The sequence below is a fragment of the Paralichthys olivaceus genome, chromosome 6, assembly GCF_024713975.1.
Source record: "Paralichthys olivaceus isolate ysfri-2021 chromosome 6, ASM2471397v2, whole genome shotgun sequence".
Taxonomy (NCBI): Eukaryota; Metazoa; Chordata; class Actinopteri; order Pleuronectiformes; family Paralichthyidae; genus Paralichthys; species Paralichthys olivaceus.
Window position 1 is genome coordinate 11,054,946 of NC_091098.1, and position 26,640 is coordinate 11,081,585.

Sequence of the window (26,640 nt, forward strand, 5' to 3'; positions counted from 1 at the left end):
AGTTTTGAACTTTCCTCTGCTGGTAGTTAAATTTCTTTAGGGTTTGACACACAACTCATCAGTCTTTAGGTTCTCCCTTCAATTGCACTACAGGTTTTCCTTTTCTGATAAATGTGTCGTTTCAGGCTTTGTATTCCACATCAATAAACAGAGAATTTGCTGGCACTGAATTCTCTTAAACTTGTTAAATTTCATACTGGCTACAAGTTTCACTGTTGACACCTTCAGCAGTCATGGGGGGTGGATTAGCCCAGTTGCAGTGAAGTAAATGCAGTGTAGTGTGGTATAAGTCAGTTAACAGTTAAGAGGCTAATATTTACATTTATTTAAATACATAAATATCAGCTGTGGTTAAACTTTTTATTCTGCTTTCAGTTCATGGTTCACCTCCACGCTCAAAACTTCCCTCCACATACGTTTTAATTTCCATTAGAGAAAAAAAAAAGATGCCTCTTTACTTTCTCATCAAACTCCACTTCTCTTTTGGTTCATCTTTGCCTTGAGGCCCGTTCCATCATATAATACCCGAGGCAACAATAAAAGCAACATTTACTCTCAGCTCTCCTCAGATCAGCTGAAACTTGGGAAGTTGAGCTGATGAGGTCAATTTTGGGTTGTTAGATGCACTGTGGCTATATAACACTTTGGCTGTCTGGGGTAAATGTGAGACTGCAGATAAGCACTGTGAAAAGATGACAAGTAAAATGAAACAGCTTGTGTGACGGAATTACAGAAGAAACCTTCTGTGTCCGTTTGGTGACCCAGACTTAAGCTCTTCTATTGGGTTTGAGAAAATGTTCTATTTTTGGATAAAACAACTCTTTTAAATCAGTTTCCTTAACTTTTCTGTCAAAGTGGCCTCAAGACTGAAAATATTTAGCTGCTCCACATCAGCAGTCTCTTATCAAGATAGTTTATCAGTGTGATCCAGCTCTACAGTGAAGACGTGGGCGTTGTTTACGGAGCGAAATCCTTGGTGTTTATGACAGCACAGTTTTATACACATTTGTCCCTAAAACAGAGGAAAAACATCCATCAGGAGTTGTATTTTATAGAATAAAGCTGGACGTTCAAAACCTGTCGGGTTCCTAAAATAGTTTCCACCCTGAATTTCCACATTATCGAGCATTAAGACAATGTGCAGAAAGGCCCTCCTATCAGAGTAGAACTTTCAAACCATCACGGTTGTCCCGATAAATACAAGCTCTGTTTACATGAAGAGGAAATGGCTGGTGGACGAAAAGGAAACTCCACTTCCTCTAGAGTAGATCTATAACAACCCTTCTAGCTGGTGAGCATTTAGTGAGAAGAATGTCAAACTGCAGCTCATGTAAGAAAGAGATGTTAGCTTTGTGTTTGACTGTAATGACAGACCGGTTACTGTCTGCACCCCCACAAAAACAACTTTATTTCTTAGAGCTCCTCTTCAGAAAGTAACGACCCATATTTGATGTACACATTAAATGAAGATGAGAGAGATGCTAGTACTGTACAGGCTGCCTCTGCTGTGCCAGGCTACGGAGGAGGACCCTCCTTTTCCACGCGTCAGAAAATAAACAGAAATGTCTTTTTAAGTTTTGGCCTTTTCTAGCAAAAGAATGAGGTTTTTATAGAAACAAGCAATGTTTTGCATCTGTCGTCTTTTAACCCTTTAAAAAGTTGTCAAGTGAAGAAAACAAAAGAAACCTGAACACAACTTCAGTTGAAAGGATTTAAGTTATAGCAATACGCACACTATCAAGTGTACAATTTGTCAAGGTTCATTTGATTCTAATAAAATACTTTTTTTTTTTTAAAACCCATATACATTTCATATATTTATCTTTTTGGGGTATATGGATCCAAAAATAGACATTTAAATCATAAAGAGAAAGGGAGGTGGGGGAGGAGAAATAAAACTACAAAAGCTACGAATGGTGGTCCTCCATCCCAGAGGAGAGAGTGACAGAGGACAGAGGGGAGAGACAGAGATAGAGAGAGTGGGATAAAGAAAGAGAGAAAAGAAAGTGATGAGGGAGGCAGGGAGTTGGAAGGGGGATTGGCCAAGCTATACAGCGCAGTATGACACCCACTTTAGCTCATTACACACGTACAGTCGTGATCAAGGCACAGGGATCTTCTAAAAGTCTTTTTTTTCAATAAAGTTGTACAAAATAATACATTTTACAGTCTGTACAAGAATAATAGTTCAGCAGTAAAGTAAAGACAGACATACAAAGGAGCAAGAGGTCAGGGAGGAAGGAGGAAAGATGGAAGAATGGCAGGGAGGTGCGAGCACATTGTTGTACAAAATCAAACATTAGTGTCCCATTTGTTGTTTTCTTCTTGTATTTTTTTATACTCGAGGATTATTATATTTTATTTTGTCTTTAAACAAAAAGAGCACTGAAAAGAGAGGTGAAAAGGCAGCTGAGAAGTAGGTGGTGGGGAGAAAGAGAGAGGCAGGAAAGATGTGAAAATGGAGAGGAGAGTGAATTCCTCAGGGGAGAAGAAGGAAAAAATAAAAGAAGGAGAGAATGACAGAGACAGAAAGCTTAAAGAGAAAGAAAGAGCGCACAGGGCACAATGGCACAAAAGTCTACACAGACAAAAACAGCTGTGGAGACAGTAAAACAGGGTCAATCATGACGAGATGAGAGTTCTTTTTAACTTATATGGTATTGTACTGTAGAAGGATGATTTTCGCCCTCTGTTTGTTAAGTTCCACAAAAGATGGTATATTTTTTCCTTTTTTGTTTTCAACTCAATACATCCTCATCACGTTTTGCTCCACTAGCAACAAGGCAGAGTCAGATGGCAAAACAATGTTGTGGAGAAGTCGAGGGACCGCCATTGTCTTCGACCGTGTCCAGACTCCATCAAAGTAATTCACATTGGAGTCGGCCGTCTGTCCCTTGTGCCTCCTGCAGCCTGACTGATCACAACACACCCCTGGTCCGTGTAGTCTGTGGTAATGCTGCAGTCGGTCACTCGTTCAGTTTATTCTAGAAGCACTGTGCTGGAAAAATATGCCAGCAGGTCGAGGAGCCTGCCGCTCGTCAGCAGGGATCAGTACGTTTCTGGATTGACGGCGATTGTGCATTCCGATAAAAAGCAAATGCGATGAGTTTCTGTGTGCAAGCAGATCCTGTGGTTGAATTCATGGGTAGGAACGATTGGTTTACACAGTCCTGAGCACAGTGCTTGTGTTTTCTGTTAGATACAGTGTTCAGCTGATCTTTTGTGACATGTTAATTCTCTATTTTTGTGGTAATTCAACACTTTTCTCTTTCCCAGTTGCATTTTTCATGCCGGCTCAAAGTACAGCCTCAACTGCAGCTCAAACCTGCCCCCCTGCAGGAAATACAATCCAGACTGGGCCAGTCAGGGTGTTTGGACAGGTGAAGGTAACAGGGGTGATACATGATGTTGAGAGCTGGGAGTATGGCTGAACGTGGACATCCAAGTTCCTTTATGCTTCAGCCCCTCAAACCCCTTCATCAAAATAACTCTGTCTACTGCAGGTGGGGAGTTTTCATAAGGGGAAGTTCTGTGTTCAGGGTGTGTTTGTGTGTAAATGTGTGTATGTTTGTGTGGTTGTTTTGGCCCCTGTTCCTTCACAAGAGCTCACACACTTCTATGGAAGAGGAGAGTTCAGAGACTCAGGGTTTCTCATAGTCCGATCTGTTTTTGTGTTTCTGGTTGAACCCTTTTCCTCTCCCATCACAACAGCTCGTACTGCCGCAGGTGCATCCGCTGGATGATGTCTCGACAGTCGTTGAAGACGCGGCGGATGTTTTCTGTGTCAACGGCGCAGGTAAAGTGAGGATAACAGTAGTGCCGCCCGTCCCCGCTCGCTGTGCTGATCCTCTGTACATGGAAGAATAGAAAATGTGAGGAAATGGTTTTACTACAAATATTACGAACTCTGGCTACATCCATACTGCTACGTTTTATTTTGAAAATGTTTTTTTAACTGGGGCATGTGTCTGCTGGTGTAAACAGGAGGCATTTGGTTGAGGTGTTACAGATTGTTTGAATAATAGCTTGTCTCCTCCATAGCTGTATCATTGGAAAATGCAGAATCTAACTGCACAACAGCTGTAAGCAAAGACAACAGGGTCAGCAACCCTCGTAAATAATTATCTATGTTGTGTTTTACACTGGTGGCAAAGGCTGATGTCAGTTGTTTTGTTCCAAAAGGGGGTCATGTGACAGGAGCCAAAAGGGGGTTGTGTGATCAGTTTATGCCTGTTCAGACTAAATTGCCAGAGTCCCGGAGTTTTCAAACTGAAACTGAAACTGGATCAGCAGTGTTTTCAAACCTCTCCATTTTAGCAGCTCTGAAACTCTAGAGAAGTGCAGACACTGGGAGTATCTGCAGAGTTGATGAATTTCTATTTTTAACTAACAGGCAATTGGGAACAAATGCTTAATACACTCTTTGTCATACCATGTTTAGCTCATTAAAAGATTCATAGCAATCCAATAAAAAGACCACAACATCGCTGGAGGCTCTCAGCTGAGGGCTATTTCTTATTTTTTATTACTACTGAAGAGAACATTTTTAAAAACAAATCCTAAATATTTTGATACGTGTCAGTAGAATCAGTTCATTCTTGGTTTTGGTCTTATCAGGGGATTTGTTGACAATAAGAACAGTAGGGACTATTGTAAGACTTACTCTTTAAATTTACATAAAGCACAAAAGCAGGCTTATGCACTTACCAGGAATTCATCTCTTATGAAGTACTTTGCCCTTGTAACACGTGGATCTTCTCCAGGCTCTGGTGTTGCTGAGAGAAGAGAAGAAGACTGATGAACATTTGCTTTTTGGGGCATTTGATAGTTAGAGAGGATATCTTTGTATAATGACTCATTACTAGGTTACTGTGGTTGAGTGTGTGAGATCAGAATGACCTCACAGGTGTGTATCAATGATGACCTCTTGTGGTCAACGACACTGAATTCACTGCCTGTCACAGATTATGTTTTATGAGCCAGTCATAAGTTTTGCAGGTCACATTTATATTCCCTCACAGTAAAAAGAATGCTATGTTTCTTGATACATCCCTATGAAAGCTAAAAACTATTAAATTGATAAGCAAACAAAATCATATATTTGGTAAAGGACGTGGAAAGCTGAGATATTAATAAAGTGTCTGCACAACCTATTTTATAAACATGATTACAAGATGTAATCAAATATGTAGGGTCAGGAACCAAAATCACAGCCGGTACCTGCACAACGAAGACTTCAGTGCCTGAGCTCTGGACAGAAATAGCTGCTCTAGTTACAGGCAACATAAACATCACCACATGTGTCTAGTTAACAATAACTCTGGTTTGCAACTCACTCTCTACATGGCTCTGGCAGCACGAAACATTAGCCTCAAAGTGAGTCGACACAACATCAAAATTACTAAAGCTAAACGGCCGACGTGTGGCTGCATTTCACAAAAAAGGATTTCAACACCAGGACGAGCAGCAAGTGTTTGAAATCAATTCTGTGTAGGGGGAGGAACACAACAAACTCAATGAGGCAGCTGGTGACACACAGATACATTTGAATGCGAGGGGATGCTGTGTTTGACTATTTGCTCGATGCCATGTTGAGCACATGCATAAATCTATTATATCTGTATATTAGTGTACCTTACATTAAACTCATTACAGGTAATATGTGAAATAGCAATAGTTTATATGTTAAATAGCAATAAAAAAAGCTGTATTCAATTGACTGTAAGGTAACGTAAGGTATCGAATTGGCATCCCAAGTTGATACCCAACCCTAAAATATGGCATTTATATTTGTACAGTATCATGGACAATGTTGACTTGAATTGTTGAGAAAACATTTCAATGGATTAAAAATGGATTAAACTGAAGAACGACTGCTCACCGTCATCAGGTGTGGTGTAGCGAGCAAACTCAGGAAAGTATTCCTCGATTTTGGACTTCCCTGCCAGCACCTTCTCTGCTAGCAGGTCCTGTTTATTTAGGAACAAGATGACAGAAATGGTCCGCAGCCACCTGTACAGAACAAAACAGTCTGGGTTAAGATCACATGTGAGTGTGATGTGAGATATGACAAATGGAAAAAAATACACAATGGATACATTTCTTCTAGAGAAAGATGATCTGTATGTGTGAATGGACTGAAACATTTCCACTCAAACCTGAATGAAAAGGGTGGAGTAAAATTTGACTGTCTAAGTCTCTGTACACGGACCATGCCGGCAGCTAAGCTGCCAACAATCTTAGTAAGTTTCCACCATTCTGCAACTTTTATTAGCGTACACGCCTGTGGAAGTAAATAAAGTACATGATCTAACCTTGATTTGTGTTATGCTGTGTGTGTGTGTTGCTAAGGAACCCCCACACTAGGTTATGCAATCATTCAGGAGAAAAATCAGGCAAGCCTTGACACTTGGCTTGGTTTTGTAGCTACCGATTATGCGTCTGCAGTTGAAAAAGCCAAAAAACAACAACAAAATCCCCAATAGAGACGCCTTATATTAAAAATAGTTTTTAATCACTTTGAAACTGGGGATCCATGTTGTTTTCCGTGTTTTCTACAGAAAACAACAGGTTAGTTTCTGCCCCTCTTCACCTGTTGTTCCAGATGTTCTTGAAGAGGTTGAGTGCCTCCTGTAATCGGTTGGTGTGATTGTCTTCTCTGATCACCATGTTGTAACTGCTACTTGCCACCACGAAGATGATGGCTGTTACATCTGATGGGAGACGAGAGAGGGAAAGTGATGATTTAGCCAAAGAGAGGGACAAAGACATGAGACAGGTGGAGTGAGAAGAAGCGGAAATAAACTTAAGTTACCGTTAAAGCATTGAATCCATTTCCGGCGTTCGTCTCTTTGACCCCCGACATCGAACATACTGTATAAATCAAATGAGACAATGTTAGCAGGTCAAATACCGCCATCATGTGGAGAATCTGCACATCTTAGATTCTCTAAGGTGGTCCATTTGATTATATTTGCCACCATAGTTCATGTTAAATATGGAATCAATGTGTGGGCTTGGTAGGACATCATTATATACACTCGGGCTTCCTCAGAGGCTCCTCAAGTGACTGAGATTCTTGTTATATATGAGACTTTTTTATGGTCAGTCAGTGTGCAGCAACTTGTGAAGACATTTTGGAACCCAAAAGTAAAGTAAAATCATTCCACTACATCAAGTCGTCCTGTCTGCTTGGTGAAAGTATCTGTGACATGCAGAGGCAGCTGTGGACCAACTTAATATGATATAGTCTTTGGATTTTGTTTGATATCTAAATGTTGCTGCACATTTTCGATACGTTTTAAGTGTAGTTAGCATGCAATAGCATGGAGGGCTATCTTGGCTTGTTTAATCTATTACTTCAAACCTATTTTAAAAACTGGCAGTTCAGAAAGGTGTTGCTTAATAGTGTATGTAACAAAAATACCTGAATTTACTGACAAGTGTCTTATTAAGGTACAGCCATAATATACACTAGTATTTCATGGTCTTTTTCTTTAAGTATTTTACTTACTGGAAATTAACTTTGTCCACTTGGAATCTCGTCTCAAAGATCCCTGAAGTCAGAACTCTGCAACGCAGCAAATCCTGGTGCAAATAAGAGAAATTAGCTGCAGTTAATCATTAAGGCAACGCTGCTCTATAGTAGGTAAAACACTAATCCACAACACATGGTTGCCCGCAATTAAACTTAAACATTTTGAAATTGCTGGGTATAAGTAGTTATACATATATAATGAGCAGTAAGTTATTTAACTTTGAGGCAGCAGAATTTCACCCACCTGATCTGTTGGAGTGTAGTCGCTCTGCTTCACAATGTCAATCTTTTCTAGAAAGCTAAAGAGAGAGAAAAGGAAAATGTAACAAGTAAGAGACTGTTACAATATCACTGATCACACAGTTCCTTCATATTGTTGAGGAGTTGTACAGATGTGCTCCACTCTGTAAAAAAAACAACCCCCCCCCCAAAAAAAAAAAACGAAAAGTAAAAGTTTGAGCTCTAAACATAACAGTGCACTTCTCTAACAGTGCACACACATATCATTTATGTGTCAGCAGATGTTTTACTGTTTTAGATGCAGAATATAATACCAACCAGGAACAGCAACAGCAGAAAGTAAGACCAGGGACTTGGACTGACGATGAGGTGGAACTCTTAGTGAAGTTTAGCAAAGCCAGTATGCATATGTTATCAATGTTGTATTAACATGTAGTCAAGTCATGGTTGATAAGACCCAATTAGGAAGCAAACTAATCTGTTTCGTTTCAGTAAAGTTTCTGATTGTCTAGACTTAAATGCATCCCAGGAGGTTTCAAAGTAAAACTGGGCCTGCAGAATTTCAAAAAGTTAAAGGGTCTTAAAATCTCTGGAGTAAAGTATGGAGGTCAGGCCATACTTAGCAAATGTTTTTGTTTTGAAACAAAAATACAATAAAACAACTGAAATGTGTTTTGCATGTCCGAATCGACTTGACAATGCACTTTCCTGGGCCACTAATAATACACATGCCAAGTGTGAAGCTGATTAGATGAACGGTTTGTGAGATATGCATGTACAGACAGACAGATGTTTGTGGAATTAGCTGGTAGATGAAAACGCTGGATTTTCTAAAAAAGAAACCAATTAGTTGTTTATTTTATATGTGTATGTCTTGTATGTATATTTACTATGAGGATAACACTACTATTTACTGCTATTATGGCAAAAATATTTTCTCATTCGATTACCTGATGAAATTACAAAATCACTGCATCCCTATTCACAAGATGAAATCACTAACATGTGAACTAGGTAGGGAAATGGGCTGAGAACTTTTCATCTCACAAAACTGAGAAGATCTCGGGAAGTATTTTGCAAAAACTGTAAATTCCTGAAAAACATAGAAAAACTGCAAGCAATGTGAGTGCAGAGCAAGTGCATGTGCTGAGATGAGAGTGCACGTGGAGTGCACATGAAGGAGGTGAAGAAAGAGAAGGAGAGAGGAGGACAGCGACTGCGAGAAACAGAGAGAGAGAGAGAAAATGAAAGTATAGTGGTGCCTGTCTGACATTACAGAGCAGATTTCAAAAATAGCTCCCCAGCGCCCTGGCCCACAGCGAGGTTACCATGGAGACCCAACCACAGAAGCTATTAATAGTCTATCAGCTCCCAATCTAGTGCGGCTGGAGTAGCTCCAGAGAGAAGACAGACAGACAGATGGGGATGGAGAAAAGACAGAAAGTGGAGGAGAAGAAGAAAGTGAGAGCAGGATGAGTTTGTGTTTTTGTGCTGGATGTGTGCAAGCAGGAAGAGGGAGGAAACAAGACACTGGACTGTACCATCTCAACCACGTGAGGGAGGATAGGGTGGAGGGTTTCTCCTCCTAAAAACACCTAAACCAAACGTAAATGCTTAATTAAATATGTGTAATGTTCACTAAGAAGGATTTACCAGTAGAAAGCAGCTGAGGCTCATAGTCTAGAGCTGAGGAGCGACAGTATCCTCCTGAAAATAGTACCCCCCCCCCCCCGTCCTCTAAACGTCCACTGATCTGCAGATGACTCAGCCTCGGCCATGTTTGCTCCCAAACACAGAAAACTGCCATTGTTTTATGAAAACTAGTTCAATTCATTATTTCTTTAACTATATTTTTAACTGTATTTGCTTCTGAAATGATTAGAGGACACCGGTTTGTTAGTTACCATTAAATCTGAGCCATTAAAACAACCCGTGTTTCCAGTTCATCTGCTAGAGCAGCTCAATGCTCACACAGGTTTCTACTGACAGACAGTAAACTGTAGAGCCACTGACATGGAGCAGCAAAGATGTTGTTAATGTTGGTGCTATCTGTGCTTTGGCTTAATATTGGTCTGTCAGTGTATACAGGAGGAAAATACACAGAAGAAACTAGTCAACCAGTTAACCAGTTCACCTGCAACACTTTTCACCACGTGCCAGTGAAAAATAACATCTGGCGGACGAGTGAGTATGTCTGAAGTTAGTTACTTAACAGGGAGGTATATAATGGCTGACAGTAGATGTTACTGCTGGGCCACACTGGGTGCATGACAGCTGTGTTGCTCATTTACTGCGTCTGTTGTTCACACACGGAGCGCGTCTCCTGCAGAGCTGCTACGTGGGGTTTCTGGTATGACTACTGCATTTCCTCCACACAGGCAGTGTGGCCGCTTTGACCTAATAACAGAGGCGTCAAAACGAAAAGCATGAGGACCCAAACCTCATCGCACATTTGACTGTACATGAATTGTTTAGTACTAGCACTTGACCTTGTTAGATATAGGACACAGTGCAGGGAAGTGGTAATAGAAAATGCACTGTATTTATATGGCGCTTTTCTAGTCTAAACAGTCACTCAAAGCCCTTTACACTACAAGTCGCATTCACTCATCCACACTGACATTCATACCTCACTTCTATGCTTTTTCTCTCACACCACTGTCGATACAGCTGCCCGTTTTTACATACATCTTTTAAAGTTTACATCAGCATGTTGTTTGAGAAAGAGGGAAGGATGACACTAAAATAAACAATGCCATAATAGCATTTAAATTCTAAAAAATTTTTTTATAATGTGGTTGCTGGTTCCCTTTCCTAACCACAAGGTGAACGCGGTTATCTGTTTACTTGTGATTGGGCAGTGTGATCCAAAACAAACCAAATAACTGCAAGAACATTTTGCCACTAACAGTTAATGTGTTAATGTTTAAAGTTACAGTTTAATTTTCTTCCTTGAAAATGCTTAATAATGAAAATCAACTTAAGTGAGAGCTATGGTTAAAAGGATCATCTAAATATGAGCCCGCAGATTTAGTCTCTCTGACAGATCGTTGTTTTTTTTACTAGTTTAGACTTGTATATGGCCATTAGGCTATTCGATCACAGAGGGTGATGTCAACCATATTTTTAACGATTTCAGCCATTTTACAGACAAAACAATACACTGATTGAAAAAAAATAAAGAAAATAATAAATTGAACCCCTAAATCCAAAATTATACCACCACCAACTACAATCCCAAAAATAAATGAGCTGAATCAAAGTCCATTAATTCACAGCTCAGTGTAAACACCAAGTCACAATGGAGCAGAGAGTTACTTACTACTGTGCACAGTCGATAAGCTGGTACTCGTTGGATCTCTCAAAGCACGCCCTGACCCCCTCATCCTGCCACAGTGTCTTGGCATGATCGTAAAACTCCTGCAGAGAGACAGGAAAACAAAGAAATATGTTAGTGAGAGGTAACAGAAAGTGGGTTTAAAAAATGGATGGAGAATTAGATAAGTTTTTGCTTCTGGGGATTTTCTACTGTTCACTGTGGTCACAGGTCAGAAGCAAAACGCACTCATTCAGTTTCACGGCAGGTGGTGTATATGTTAGATTACATGTTGTACATTAAGCCTGTGAACTTTGCTTGACTAAACACAGTCAGCTCACAGTTTGTCTGCTGAATCAAAGAGGGGAAATGCTCCTACAAGCAGGAGATGTTCTGCATTATTTGCAGTGCATTTTACCTCGAATATGACAGCTACGACGGACGTAAGAAAAAGGCCAGTGATGTCAGTCGACCGTGGTGCATGTCTGAGGGCACAGGGCACTCAGCGTTTTTGTTGACACCACATGCAGTGTACGTTGTGCCTGGGCGACGCCTGTATATGTCCGTTTAGGTAAATAGTGGTGGGGGTGAGAGAGGCGCAACTCACTGTGCACAGTCACTACAGACAGGCTCACTGGCACGCTGGGACTGAACAGTGGGTGTTCGTTGATGACGTTTGTAACAAGCGAAAGACGCAAAACTGGATTCAAAAAAATGGATTCAAAAAAGAAAACAAATACCTTAGGATGAAAAGAAGTTCCATAAAAGACACTGACAAGGAATACAGCTTTAAAGGAAAAATGGCCAGCACGTTAGGGACATAAATTGTCATCTGCTCTGGATCATGTAAAAAAATGATCTTTTCATCATGCAGTTTTCCATGACGACAAACTTATGTGTTTACAAACAGAGCACTCTTAATAATCAGTCATGTGCTTTAAGAAAAAAACCCCACTTTCATTCTTGATGTAATGCTTCCTCTATCCCTCCTTTCCTTCATCCGTCTATTACAGTCTCTCTTTGTTCTCTCTCTCATCCTCCAGTAACTGTCACTTTACAACAGTGAACCCATCAAAGCAGGGGACCATGTAAACCTAAACGCTCAAATGGGACACCTGACACTATCGGTCCTCATGAGGAGGACAGAGTGCAGTGTTAGCGTAAAAACAGAGCAGCTGGAAGTGGTAATTAGCAAGTGTCTTGCTCATGGACAAGTCGTCATCTGTGAGTGAATGGATGAGCTTTAGATTTCTAATCAGCTTGCTTCTCCAATTGATGCATTAACTGCAGGTAAGTCAAAATATTCTGCTTTTAATAACACATGGACACTTTTAATATGAACTCTGTGACTCAAGTTATTAAAAAGGGCCGTGCCAATGTTTCACATGTTTTAACTGTACATGGCTGCTCAGTGCAGCATCAGGGTTTTCATGACTAATGAACATGAGACATTTGTGGTGGTTCATTCATTTTAGACCAATATGAAAATCAATTTCCCATGAGGAGCATGAATGTCAGTTTAAAAACACGAATTATAAAAATCACAATGTGGAAATGTAATTCAAGCACAGTTAAAAGTGTTCTTCTAATACAACAATTCCATGAAGCTGCACCAAATGTTACCCACTGCTAAAAATCTGATCCCAAAAGAAGCCTAAAATATTTCATCAAGATCCACGAGCTATTCTCTGAGAAATCAACGGAAATGTTTAAAAACTTCCTATCTGGCAATGTTAAAGAAAGTCCATCCCCTGACCCGGATCCGCACAAAAATGTAATGGCTTCTCCCCTGAGCTATACTGCATCCCTCACTGAATTCCATGTTAATCCATCTTGTAGTTTGTGCATAATCCTAATAACAATCACACAAACAAACAGAGATTAAAACATAATCTCTTTAGCGGAGGTAATAAATGACTCCACAAGTTATATTGAAAAGTGAATTGGGGTGGCCCCCACAGGTGGTTGTGGATAACCATTTAGACTCAGAGGTTTGGTCTCTTGGCCTTGACAATTAGATAATGAGAAAGTCCCGTATGGGAATACTAAAGCCCACACAGACATTACCAATGAGGTCATTAGTAAACCTCAGTGTCTGCGACCCGTGTCATGGGATTAACAATTGGGATATTGGGACAATTACCAACCATCATCTACTGAAACACAAGCAGCAAGGGAAACCTGCCCCTGTGTGTGTTACACAGACCACTGTTTTAAAAGGTCCAGTGTAAGATTTAGGTGAAAGGGATCAATAGGTAGAAATTAAAAATAATCCAAGGGATTTTTTCTCTGGTGTGTTTCATCTAAATTGTACCAATTGTTTTTTTACCCTGGAACGAGCCCTTTATATTGACATCAGGAGCAGGTCCTCTCTACAGACGCCGCCATGTTTTTTTTTACAGTAGCCAAAACTGGACAAACTAAACACCCCTTTTGAGATTTATGACAACTGAAGAGTACCACAGGTTCTCTTTAATGTTTGAAGTGGAGGGATAGGTGAAAGCTATTCAGCTGCAACATACAACTTCGTCACTAGATGTCACTAAATTATACACACGGAACCTTTAAAAACTATCGTGTGTGCAGTATATCAAAACTGATGGCTGTTAACAATGATGTCGGTGTGGAAACCACTGTCATCATAGCAACAGGTATGAAGAGCTAAAGGGCAAAGACAGTTTGTAAACACTGCCAAAAAAGCTGTTTAAGCTGTTATGAAGATGATAATATTTCTCAGATGGTGTGTAAATGTTTGTGTGTCGTCTGATTTTGGGCTACTCACAGATGGAAACTCAAAGTCCTTCTGGTTGACGAGATTGACGATGTATTCGATCCGGTACCGGTTCTCTGGGCAGGCCAACTGCACGGGTGGCGTCAGGTGGTTCATAGCTGTTACTATGGTCTGTCACAAACACACAAACACAAAATCATTTAAAAGACAGAACATTAACACAATTTTATCAACATTAAATGAAAACAGCTTGACTTGCTTTCTTTACTCAGCCAAGTTAGAATATCTGATGGTATTTCAATGTTTTTATCGGTTATGAGCAAAGAAATTACACCAACATAGCCACTTACCTCTATAGCTTCTTTAATATTATTCTTGATGTCCTGAATTTTCTGCTTTTTCTCTCTGAAACAGACAAAAAGATTAATGTTAGGTATTAATTGTGTACAGCAGTAACATACACATGTAAGAGTGCCTTCAGAATAAACAAAACTCACAAAATCACAGACCATGACAGTGGCTCCTGATACACATTTAATTGATTAATATAAACCTAGATTATTTAATAAAGCCACAAGTGATGGGACACAAAAGAGGAACATTTTACAAGAGGAAACTCAACGCAGCCAAATTGTCCAACTGCCCTGACATGTAGTTACACACAAAACAAAACATATCAATAGAGAAAAATGCTGAGTCCGAGAGATTCAAATAACTTGCTGTTCATTGGGAGTGTGAATAATAATAATCATTGCAGTAGGAAAAATAAACACACTTCACTACATAATTTAAGTCAAAATTATTACTGGATATTATAATGTTAACAAGAACTTTCCATTAAACATTGCCACTTGCACTCATCACTCTAAATCTGCTTTGTAATTGAAAAACAGGGGAAACTAAAATCAAACTGTCATCATAAAGGATCCTGCACCTAAGATTACATAATTGTTTCTCACAAAACAGTTTTATTTAGCTATCAAGTATTGTTTTAGTCAAGTTTAAAAAAAAAAAAACCTGCAGGGAGGAAGTTCCATGTTACCAAGTCACGGTGCACTAAAGTAACCTGCATGAAGTTTGTTTTTGAGGCAGGAAGGGTAAACAGACCTTCATTGGCACACATGCTAGAGAAATTATGTCTGTCTACTGTGGAGGAGAGCTGTTTGTACAAAACGTTTGGACTCTATGTGACATAAATGTTTCTAATAAAGGCAACCGGGGGACCAGTTAGCTTATCTTTCACCTTGAGCCTATCAAGAAAACAGTGCATTGTGTTTACAATAGTTCTATGTCAGTGACAAAGGGCGAGATGAGCCTCTTTGCTCTGTGCCAGTTTTACATTCTCACAGGGACACTGTTTTATTGTTCCAAACCCTTGCAGAAGGTAACTAAAAGGAGACGACTGACAATCTCAGATTGCTTGTAAAACATTTTTGGGATGAGTGTGATTTCCATGCTGAACTATTTGATTTGCTGAAGACAAAAGTTACACAATTCTTCCACAACTTCAACCTACAGATAAAATCAATTGGGGGGGAAGTCACTCTTTTAACTGTACAACATAGGGCTGCATGATGCAAAGTGTATTTTAGAAGTAAAGCACCAGAGTTTAAGTGTATTCTAACTCAAATCACCAATATACTCACTTACGTTTGGGATTGATTATCCACAAGGGGGCGTTACTTTTTAAATAAACTCAGACCAGGTCTACTAATGACAACACCAAATACAAGGAAAGTAACAGCAATAGCAGCTTAGACATGCAGATATACCAATGTTAGCCACCTACTGGCAAAGAAAGTACTAACTACAGCGAGTTTGACAACAGCTGCTTCGGAACATGCACTGAACTCTGGATAATTTTGAGATTATCTGGAGTTATCTGGAGTTCAGTGCATGTTCCAATGCAGCCGTTGTCAAACTCGCTGTAGTTAGTACATTCTTTGCCAGTAGGTGGCAACATTGGAATATTTGGGGCTGTATGTGAGAACACAGATATTCGAATCAGAGGCTCTGGACATTCACAGTAGTTTCACCTGCCAGCCCCCCAGTAAAAACTCTGGATAATGTCAAAATGACAGTAGGAGATCCTAGGTGATAACGTTTCTAACACATGATGCCAATGAAAAAGCAATATCACACACATAGAAGACTCAGACAAAGATGTCAGGAGCTTTTGGTGAAGCCAGTGTTAATGTGCTGTAAACAAAAACGGGTGATCTCCGCAGTGAAATTTGTACGTTATGTTGTGCCTCCTGCTACACCCCTTCCCCAATGCTGCAGAGAATCCTGTGTTGTTGTGAACGTATCTGACCGGAGAATCTCCTGCATTCTCCATACATGAAAGGCAAAGTCCAGAGAACACAGACATTGTCTCAAATACTTATATATATATGGACAATATAAGGACTCTGACCAGCTATGACAAAACGTTGAGTTTGTACCTGAAGGACAAGATACCTCTGTTGTATCGACATGGTTTATGTATGGAACCTAAAAAGGGTTGAATTAAAACAAGGATTGGGCGATATGCTAAAATTTTCCTTTCAGCCACTGTCAGTAAAACAAAGTTTATTGGGTTAGGAAGGATACTGAGAAGGCTTTTTCTTTACATTTTCAACCTGACAGTCATTTAAAAAAAACAAAAAAAATAAAAAAAAACAATCACATGGTCGTGTGGGTGCATTCTCCAGACTAGAGCGTGTGAGTGCAAGCCTGTTTGTGGTTAGATAGAGGTGAAGGAGACAAGAAGACATGACACAACAAACTTGTTATACTGAGACATTAAGGTGAATAAAGCAGACAATTATCAGTTGGATTTAGAAAAGATGAGTGGGAGTTCCAGTATGAGCTCATGTAACATTTTTGTCATGTCATTTGTCATGGTATGGATTATTTTATCTTTAGGAAAATGCTTAAAACAGAGGCTGTGAAGAGCAAATTCATGATGTTATGATCTTGATGAGCTACCTTCCAGGTGACATCACTTCACTCATGATGCAATTTCACACTATGACTAAAGGCAGTCTGCAGGTCTGCTGACTGCTACTGTAAAAAATTCAGTTGTAAAGATACAATTTTGATAGTTTACGTACTTGATCCAGACGGTATAGAGATGCCTGTGATTTATTTTCACAATTGCATTTTCACCTATTGCATTACTATTGACTGCAATAGGTGACATGATGATAAATGTCATTTAAAAAATTCTGTTATTGAGATATGGTATTTGTCATTGGGAATCTGAGAATTTCCAGTATCTGTTTACAGTACAACATTTTTATGCACTGTGGGCTCAAATTGATCGATCAAATATCTGACCGGGTCGTTTGTGGAGGACTGGAGGTCTGGGAATGCTGTGTCGCAAGTTTGATGTCAATTGATCCAAAATTGTGGTACGAGACAGGTTTAATTAGTTTTACAATATTTGAGAGAAACTGAGTATTGGACTTCATAATTGCTGTCAACTCATGTGCATAAAACATCTTTGTCAATTGGGCCTATAATCTGGTGAAAATGGCAAAATTCTAGCAATTACTCCTGTTACGCAGTAGTATGGATGTAACCTCAGTGTCACTGGTCTGTTTGATGTCAGAGCTTTTGCATAATTGTTTGGTTTTGTCAGTTTTTTCAAACACCTCCAGCTGTTGACCACTTAAAAACTCTAGCAACAAAGCTGGCAGTAACATGCCTTGTCTAAGGGCAGCTCATAGGCTCACACACAGGTCACAGAGAGAGCTGAGTCAGTCATTAAATCCTCTTCCAAATCAGGCCAGCAACTGGAACCAACAGTCTTTCAGTCACAAGCCAATTACTCTGACCTTTAGGTTACCACAACACTCAATCCATTTACTCAAAATCTTTCATCACAGACGTTACTGAACTCTTTCAGCCCCAAAGCTGTAAATTGATGCCCTGCCTCAGGATCCAGGCTCATTAAAACATATTACTATGCTCGTCATGTGGAGACGCACAAGCAAGCAGACTGCAACACTGTTGATTTGATTTGACATTTGAGGATACACTGATAGTTTAACCGATCATATGGAGCAACCTATGTAGACAGGGTTAACCTCTATACTACATGTAGGAGTCAAAGGAGCCATTCTGCAAGAAGGATAGTCTAGATAATCCAAGCAATGTCATAGATCACACTAGGAGTGAGGCTGTTTGTGTTTGTGTGTCTTGTTAAGAAAGACACTCACCGACCAGTGCAGACACAGACAAATACTGTCACACACATTGTCATTGGTGACTTTTGGGGACATTACATGGACTCGGATCAATTTCCTGACTAAAGGCTAATTTATGCTGCCTTTACATATATAGAAAAGAGATGGGTCCATTACACCTGATCAGGTTAAACGTGATTGAAACTATTATGGTAAATTATAATATCACCAAACTACATGGATCAATAAGAATGACAACAAGTCCACAAGGCCTCCCACCCAAACAAGTGCTTCACAATTAACAGGAAAGCAGATTTGTCAATCAAACACAACTTGTTCATTCAGAAATGAAATTTGTCCCCAATGGTAGCCTATGACACGCGCACACATACACACAAACACAGTTCAGTGTTATGGAGTCACGCGCTGGGTCATACGCTCTTGTCAGCCTTAGGTGCTGATTTTCTCTTCTAACCTTGCAAAGATGCTTCTAATGCTCATCAAAACCACCAGACCAACACATCATCACCGACATACAAAAACACACACACGTCTTTCAAGTTCTCCTGTTGAAACCAACACAACTCAAATATACCTTGTGGCAAAAGGCAAGGAACAGAGAGCAGCATAATTGCAAGCTTTCATGAGAGATACTTGAGAGTTGTGTGTCTACACTCTATCTAAAGAAAAATGGAAGATTTTGTTACTAATGCAACAAAGTTTGAAAACGATTATTTGAATGGTACATGGTCGGCATTCATGTGGACTTTTCTAGTGTTGGCGGCCACTCAAAGTCACATTTACCCATTCGAGTGCTACTATATGCTGCATTTTTTCTTAAACATTCGCACTCTGACAGCACATTGGGAGCAATTTAAGTGTTCAGTGTATCGCCCCGTAGACACTTCTAGCACAGGGGCTGGAGGACCCTGGAACCGAACCACCGACCTTCTGGACAACGCACTCTACCGAAACCACAGCCACCTACTATGCTACATAAGCTAAATGTCACTTTTAGCCATAACAATCAGGCACCCATCAACTCTGTTGACCTGCCAATATCAACAACTCGAATGGCATGTAAAAGTTTAGGTTAGTATGTTTAACCCACAAATTCTGCATTAAAATTGTACATACTCTCACTACCTTAAATATACCTGATAATTTTTCATCTAGATCTTCCCATTATTCCCTGAGAAATAAAAAAAAACACCCAATCTATCAACATTAAGAAAAGTGAAAAAGGATAATTCATCATGAAACTTGTACCTGTTTATCACTCGTATTTAGCATTTGACAAATATGTCAGGGCAGCCGCAATGAGTTTTGCCAAATACACCCTGTACTCCAAGCTGCAGCCAAAATGGTCACATATGCAATTTAAGAGATGTCCTGGTTAAAAATATCATGTGGTCACATTCGTGTGAGTGCATGATGATCATGAGGCTGTTTTGGTGCCCCTTCGGCATGGTTACTGCCGTAGCCATTGTGGTTCAGAGCACTATTTCTTCACTGGCTCAGTCACTTTCTCCAAACCTGCACTGATGATGCAATATGCAAAACAATTGAGGCCATATTCCAAAGATGAAGTAGTGTATAGTTCATAATAAAAAAAAACTGTGGAGAGAGAAGGAGGCAGATGTTGAGGGGTCCTGCCTCAGATAACTGCTGATGAGTGCAGGTACAGGCACGAAGTGACCGACTGAGCCAGTGAAGAAGAAAAAGTACTATTTTCAAACACAGATTAGATTGAGATATTTTGAAAATGCCATCTCACAATTAAAGGTCCAGTGTGTAAGATTTAGGTGAATGGGAACTATTGGCAGATATTTAATGGAGAATAATCCTCATGATGTTTTCACTAGTTCATTTCATCTAAATTTTAGGAATTGTAATGTTCTTTACCCCAGAAAAGACCCTTTATATTTAAATACTTTATATTAACATCGAGGGGACCTTCTCTACAGAGGCCGCCATGTTTTTTACATTAGTCCAGACTGGACAAACTAAACACCTTTTGAGTTTTTATGACAATTAAAGGCTACCACAGTTTCTTTTTCACTTTTGGAAGGAGAGGGTGAGGGGTGTTCAGCTGTAACATGCAATTTCAACACTAGATATCACCAAATTCTACACACTGTACCTTTAACTGTCAATCTTAAGAGTCAGCAGGTATAGTCACTGATTAGTATTTGAGAAAATATGTAGCGTCAGAGCAACCACTGGAAAAGTTACTCTGGATCCCTGACACCATTACTTTGGTTTCGGTGAGACGCTGCATATTTAGTCTTGCCAAAGGGATCATCTGGTGCACTCAGCAGAAGCTGCCTAAAGTTTACTATTCACATATATACTTACTCTGCATTGAAGCCATTGACATGAAGGATCCTCATCTGTTTCACTATGGTGCTCTTTCCTGACTCTCCAGCTCCTGAGGTAGAGAGAGAAAAGAAAAATGTGGATGTGTTAACATGTGAAACAGGACAGCATACAATTGGATGCTCATAACCTGTCATGGCTGTGACATACCATGCTCTACAGGAAATTTGCAACGGACAAACACATTTCATACAAACTATGACTTTTTTTTTTTCCACGGAAAACTATGGCTAGAGGAAAATACAATTCTGGCTGCTGCATGTCAGGCCTGAAATACAAAATGATAAACTCCACTCGAGAGTGTGATCAAAAATCCTGAGATTACATTTTTAAACATGATTGTGGCAGATTATTCCATGAAAAGCAAGGTTGAAGATTTCCATTCAAAAGTGGGTCCCATAGTGATAATTGTAAAAGAGTTTGACGTGCAGTATACTCTTCCACTACTACCAACTAACCAAAATTTGAGTTTCCGATACGAGACCAGTAACAAAATTGAAGACAAGTCAATATCAATCAAAGGTTTTTTTTATAAATTATAGATTTTTGTGTGCACGTGTTTTACTTTTTGAAGTACTAGGCTACATGTTTGGATGAACGGTGCCATATAAAGTGGAGTTGATAAACTAGCTTGTTTGCTGTGTGCTGCAATTTGTGAGTTTCTGCTTAAGGAATGAAACACACAGCTCTTGCACTGCAACGTCAAACCTTCAGTATGTGAAGCTGCAAGATTGCGAATCATTTACAAGTTGAAACTCTTTCACACTTGTTGAGGAATTGACAATGAATGAACAATTACTTTCACTAAGTCAAATAAATATTACATCTTGGGCAAAAACATTCAAATATATTGCAGGGAAGAAAAGCTTACATGTCCACCATTGAGTATTCACAAGACATTTAAGTTACTGAGTCTCTTATAAAAGATGACAATGAGACTAGATAGACAAGCTACAGCTCATACCATGAACTCATAACATCATGTTCTCAAATCTGATGATGACCTCATGCAACGCAAAGTCAGCGCCCCCATTATTCTCGCAGTCTCCTCCCACAGTGCATTGTCTGATAAAACAGACACTGTGACATCTTGAAAAAGAATGGTATTAAATAGTAAAGTCAGGTAAAGTAGGGTATTGGTGATCTGAGGGGCCTGTACTTCTTGTGTGCTAGAAACATTTGTGGTTGCATGTTTGAAAACAGACTCAATAGAGTTTGTCACAAAACATAAAATCGTATGGGGACCAACAGAGCCCTGTCCAACTGCATTTGAGAAGTGTGAAATGTGTAATTGACATTCTGCCCATTAGTGATGTGTCCAACAGGAAATATTCCCACATCTACATGAAGAAACTTTAAAAACATGCTGTTAAAGTTTTAAAAATATATATCTCCAAAAGGGGTAGGGATCATACTACAATATACCAGTATTGTCAGGGGGAGCCTGTCTTTAATTGTAAATGTTGTTTAATCCAGAAGTTATGAAATATACCACTTAACTTATGTGTTACTATGTTAAATGGTGGGTTTGGTCTGCTCTGAAGGATATATAACCTAAACCCATGACAAATGCCCTCATAATATCACTAATAAATTCAGCTATTAAGAATCTAAGTTATAGAAATACACAGACATATGTTGTCCACTGCAACAGCGAAATAAAAGTTGACTTTCCACAAACTGATCTTGATCACTGGGGATTCAACATTGTATATTTAATATTTACTGCAGTTTAATAACATGAGGTAGGATGTTACTGTTTTAACAAACATCGGCAGAGCTTTGTGCGAAGACGATTGTCTCTTTCTCTTCTATCTTTCATAGAGGTTCGTAAAGTTGAGGTAAATTACTTGTTTTGGTTAATTTTAAACTTTATATTCATAACTGGAGACCACTATATCCATTTTGGTGAAAATAATGTTGCCTGATGTTCATTATATATTCAGTGTAGAGGCTCTTATCTTTAAAGGTGCTGTTTTGTCAAAAGTAGATTAAGATGTGCATATGCTCAATATAATACAGAATGGCATCACTCTTTTTGTGAACCAGTCTGTTAACATGGGCCAGGAACTCCTTAAGACTTCAATTAGGAGATCTACTTTCTCTTCTGTTCTGTAAATAAATGGTCACACAGTTCACGTTTCGTGTCACTTACACATACACCCAGTCTGATCAAATAATCAGATTAAAGTATGCGTCATGTTTTGGTTCCTGACTGCAACTTTCATCGCTGGCTCATTTATAGTAAGAATATGCTTTGTACTATTTAAAATACTATCTTCTCTGTGGATACAAACCAAGCAACAGGCCCTTTGCATACTAGCTTTTCCAGCTGCACTGAGAGTGACCCTTTGATGGATCATTCGGCTTTGTTCACTGTTCTTCCTTATCATCCAAAAATATGCAGAATTGCAAATAAGAATCTGCAGGTCTGCAAGTGTGTGAAAAAGTCAAACTAGTAGATTATATAATTGAAAGGCAGCTAATTTTGTGGCAGAAATCTTTATTTAGGCATTCATGTGGGTCCTGTCCTTCTGCTTTCCTAAAGTCACCACAACTTCCTACTCAACATAAATACCACTATGTCATACAATACACACCCTTGCCGGCATTTCTGTAATTAAATAACATGTTTGTTTTTTTTACAAAGAACATTATGACTTTGTGGAAGTGATAATAAGCCTGAAAACAGACAGTCGAGGAGGGTGCAGAAGTGAAAGAACGGCAGGGAAAGTTAGACGCTCTTATTTGTCTCTTATGTAATGTAGAGACCCAGCCCACCTCCAGTTCACTCTCTGACACACACACACACACACACACACACACACACACACACACACACACACAGTAGGTTTTAGTTGCTTAAAGTCACATTATCTTAAATCAGTTTAGGCTACACACCCACAAACCGGCATGTAATGCTACACTAGTGTTCATTTAGCCACCTTCCAGGCTCACATGCATGATTAGGACTAAAATGAGTTCTGTACACTACACTGCACTGTGCTTCATGCCAACCTGAAAAAGTTATGTTCAATTAAAAAGAATGGATAAATGATAGATCCTACTTGACTGGTGTATGTGGTTGTTTATGTGACAATGACATCTGACAGCAGTTGAACCACCAGATGAATTAACCTCCACATCATCATGTGCTCACATATCAACCTATGGACTGTGCTGCAGCTTGTTTTTGTGTTTTTTGAAAGCAACATGTGTAAAAGACCCAGCACAGGGCTGCATTTCCAGCCTTATGCAATGGCAAGTCCCACTGTTGACAATGTTTCCCAAAACAACATCCCAGAAGGTTATACAGAGGAAGCAAGAGCCCAACTGTGCACACCGAGGCCTTTAGCTGTAGAAACCAGCAACATGGACAGTAAAATGACAAACTCACCTAAAAGAAGTAGTCTGTGTGTTGCTCTGTAGATCTGTTTGTCTTTTTGGAGCTGCTTCTCTATCTTTTTGTTTGCTTCTCTTTGTGCCTTCTCCTCATTTCTCTGGTCTTCGGTCTTACTGTTGCCCAAACAACCCATCTTCCCTCAAGAATAAAAAAAGAAAAAGGGGGGGGGGGTCCAGGGAAGAAGGAGGAGGAGGAGGTGGTGGAGGAGGAAGAACAAGAAGAAGTAGTGGTGGAGGTGGAGAGGAGAGGGAGGGTATGTGCAGAAAGAAAAATAATAAATAAATAAACTAGTCCTAGATCCCTCGTTTGACCCGTGGATTTGGCAGCAATGTCAGCCACATTCACACCGGCCTGCTCCGGGGACAGCACGGTGCAGCACGGGGGGAACTCTGAGTCCGTAACGCGTCTTTTCGCTGTCAGAGGAAAGCGCAGGATACTGTTGCTGACGACACCGAGGCCGCCTTCTCAGTTTGCTGAATCCTCATTCACATGCACTGTAGTTTAGCTTCAGTTTCCACACACACTCTCACACACACACACACACACATTTACACACTCACTCACTCTCACACACACACACACTCCCCTCTGCGTAACGTTAACAACTATAATCCACAGCACCGCAAAAAAAAACGGGGCTTCTCCTCGTACCGAGGCACCAGAAACAGCCCAATGTGCATCTCCGGAAAAAAAAAAGCCCGGGTCTTGCGTCTCACTGCTGCCCGCGACGGGGAGCCCCGCTCGGCGTGTCCGAAAGAGTCGCCCGTGCTGCGGCGCGGCTCGTTTCCACGTCTCCTCCCGTGACAAACATTTCCAGAGGTGTGTGCGCCTTGTGCTCGCCGCTGGCGGGTCTTCTCCGTGGTGGGAGGCCTCGCAGGACAGGAGGAGGGGAAGGCAGATATGATATTTACACCCAAACCGAGCTACATGTGAGGCGTCCTCGCTGCTTCCGTCGCCATCCGGCTCCTTCTCGTTCTCTGCACCGAATCGGCCACAAACAGCTCCGGGGCTCGCACGGTCTCCTCGGCCACCCTGGGATCCAATATCCCCCCTGATTGATCCTCCTTATTATTCGTGATGGCTGCTTGGCGTGTTTTCTCCTCCACGGGGCCTTCTCTCTCTCTCCTTCTCTATCCCTCCCTCTCTCTCTCTCTTTTGTTGCTGAAATGTGTTATCAGCCCCTCACATCACCACCGAGCCTCCAAAAACTGCGCACCCATACACTTCTTAGAAAATCGGCTCCGATGATCCTCCTCGAGCAGAAGAGAAACACACAAAAAAGGAAGGAGAAGAAATGAAAACGTGATCGAGATGAGGGGGGGAAAAAAATCCCCCGAAATGTATCCACGTTTCTTGCAGGTGAAAAAAAAAAAAAAGCACCAGCCGCTGTCAGGCTTCAGCTTGTGGAGCACACGGCCTGTGAGTGTGTGCACGCTCCCATGCAAACATACATATATTCCTGTTGGATCCGAGGTGGAGGCTACATGTGCATTAACATTCACAGAAAACAGGACACGGGCTGGTTGTAGCAGCACATTCCCAGCGCGTAGGCCGCTCCCCTCCTGGCCGCCGCTCGTGGAAGGTGAAAGACAGGAATAACCAATTCTTGGAGGTTATTATTTTCTCCCTCTCTCGCTCTCTCCGAGAATAGTAGCTCACATTGAGGAGATAGACAGCAGCGCCGAGGAGAGACGGGGTGGGGCCACACGGCGCTCATTGAACCATGGGAAGGAAAAAGACCGAGAGAGGAGGAGAGAGGAGAGGCCGCTTCGCCCCGTCACGTGGCCCGGGCGCGGGGCAGCGGCGTCGGCGGCTCTGCGGAGAAAACGGCGCCCTCTTCAAAGAAAAACCACCGCACACCGTTTATTCACGGTGGGAGTCACGCACTGCAGCCGGGGCCGGGAGGGGGCTCCCCGCAGCTTTCTGCACAGCCGGGAGCAAAAGTAACAAGGGGACAGCTAAAAACAAGTCCCACATTTAAAATACTGGAAGTGCAACTAAATGTACTTGAAGCACCATAAACAGTAGAACTCATTATATCGAGTGATCTGTTTAAAAGAATATATTATGGTGGAACATGTGGAACACCACTTTATTGCTATTCTGCAGGTATCTCTGACTCCAGTTATTGTTATTATTGTTGTTATTATTATTAACTGGGGCAGCTATAATTAATAGCCCCCCCATTTTTCTCCTCTCACCCAACCGATCGAGCCAGATCCTACATATTGTCTTTGATTCTGCCCCAAGGTTTCCTCCAGTTTTTTTCATTGTGGGACCTGTTGGGTTTAATTTGTAAAGGTCTTGAAATTTACGTTTTAAAGTGCCTGGAGGTAATGTATGTTGTGATTTGGCGCCACAAAATTAAACTGAATCTAAAGCCAACATCGTGAGTCAAATTCACCAAAGATGAACTCCACATGAAGCCATGGTACAATTTGCTTTGCAACAGGAAGCAAATGTTTTACCTGTCCCCTTGTTCCTACAGATTGGAAGTGAACGGAAGGTGAAGGTTCGCCACATTTGAAACATACATTTGTACGTGTGTGAGCAGAGAGTCACAGCTACATTGAACCCAGTATTCCTCCAACCCTGAATAGGAATGTCTTTATAGGTCAGGAAATAAAACCCACTACCTCCTACCCTCAATTGATGTGCATGTATCATCAAGCACAGAAATCTCAAGAGCAACTGAGAATCCTGTTATTTATTTAGACAGCTTCTCAACCTTGATCAGCTGACCTCAGTTATCTCAATGCCTAAATTTACCTAGTATCTTAGATTCCATTCCAACAAAGTTAATAAATGGTACTTTACTGAACACAATCAATCTGCACGAACATGAAGTAGTGTAAAAACATG

The 26,640-nt window shown here is 40.5% G+C and overlaps 1 protein-coding gene across 1 annotated transcript; it reads right to left on the reverse strand.

Annotated features, from left to right (window-relative positions):
• Positions 1-1,697: 1,697 nt before the first annotated feature.
• gnas (GNAS complex locus) lies at positions 1,698-25,546 on the reverse strand. The gene is made up of 12 exons (XM_020089395.2): positions 23,773-25,546; positions 20,355-20,427; positions 14,175-14,229; positions 13,876-13,995; positions 11,100-11,197; positions 7,782-7,836; positions 7,514-7,587; positions 6,815-6,873; positions 6,593-6,713; positions 5,882-6,012; positions 4,708-4,775; positions 1,698-3,849 (listed from the first exon to the last, which is right to left on the reverse strand). The coding sequence occupies exons 1-12, from the start codon at positions 23,909-23,911 to the stop codon at positions 3,703-3,705; spliced, it is 1,140 nt and encodes a 379-aa protein (XP_019944954.1). The 5' UTR covers positions 23,912-25,546; the 3' UTR covers positions 1,698-3,702.
• Positions 25,547-26,640: the final 1,094 nt, after the last annotated feature.

What these genes read in the sequence shown, in the direction of transcription:
- gnas (XM_020089395.2), bottom strand. Translation starts at nt 23,911, where the DNA reads ATGGGTTGTTTGGGCAACAGTAAGACCGAAGACCAGAGAAATGAGGAG. An exon ending in AGGACTTTGAGTTTCCATCT is followed by an intron (nt 11,198 to 13,875) that starts GTGAGTAGCCCA and finishes GTCTCTCTGCAG; the next exon opens with GAGTTTTACGATCATGCCAA. An exon ending in CTTATCGACTGTGCACAGTA is followed by an intron (nt 7,837 to 11,099) that starts GTAAGTAACTCT and finishes CTCTCTCTTTAG; the next exon opens with CTTTCTAGAAAAGATTGACA.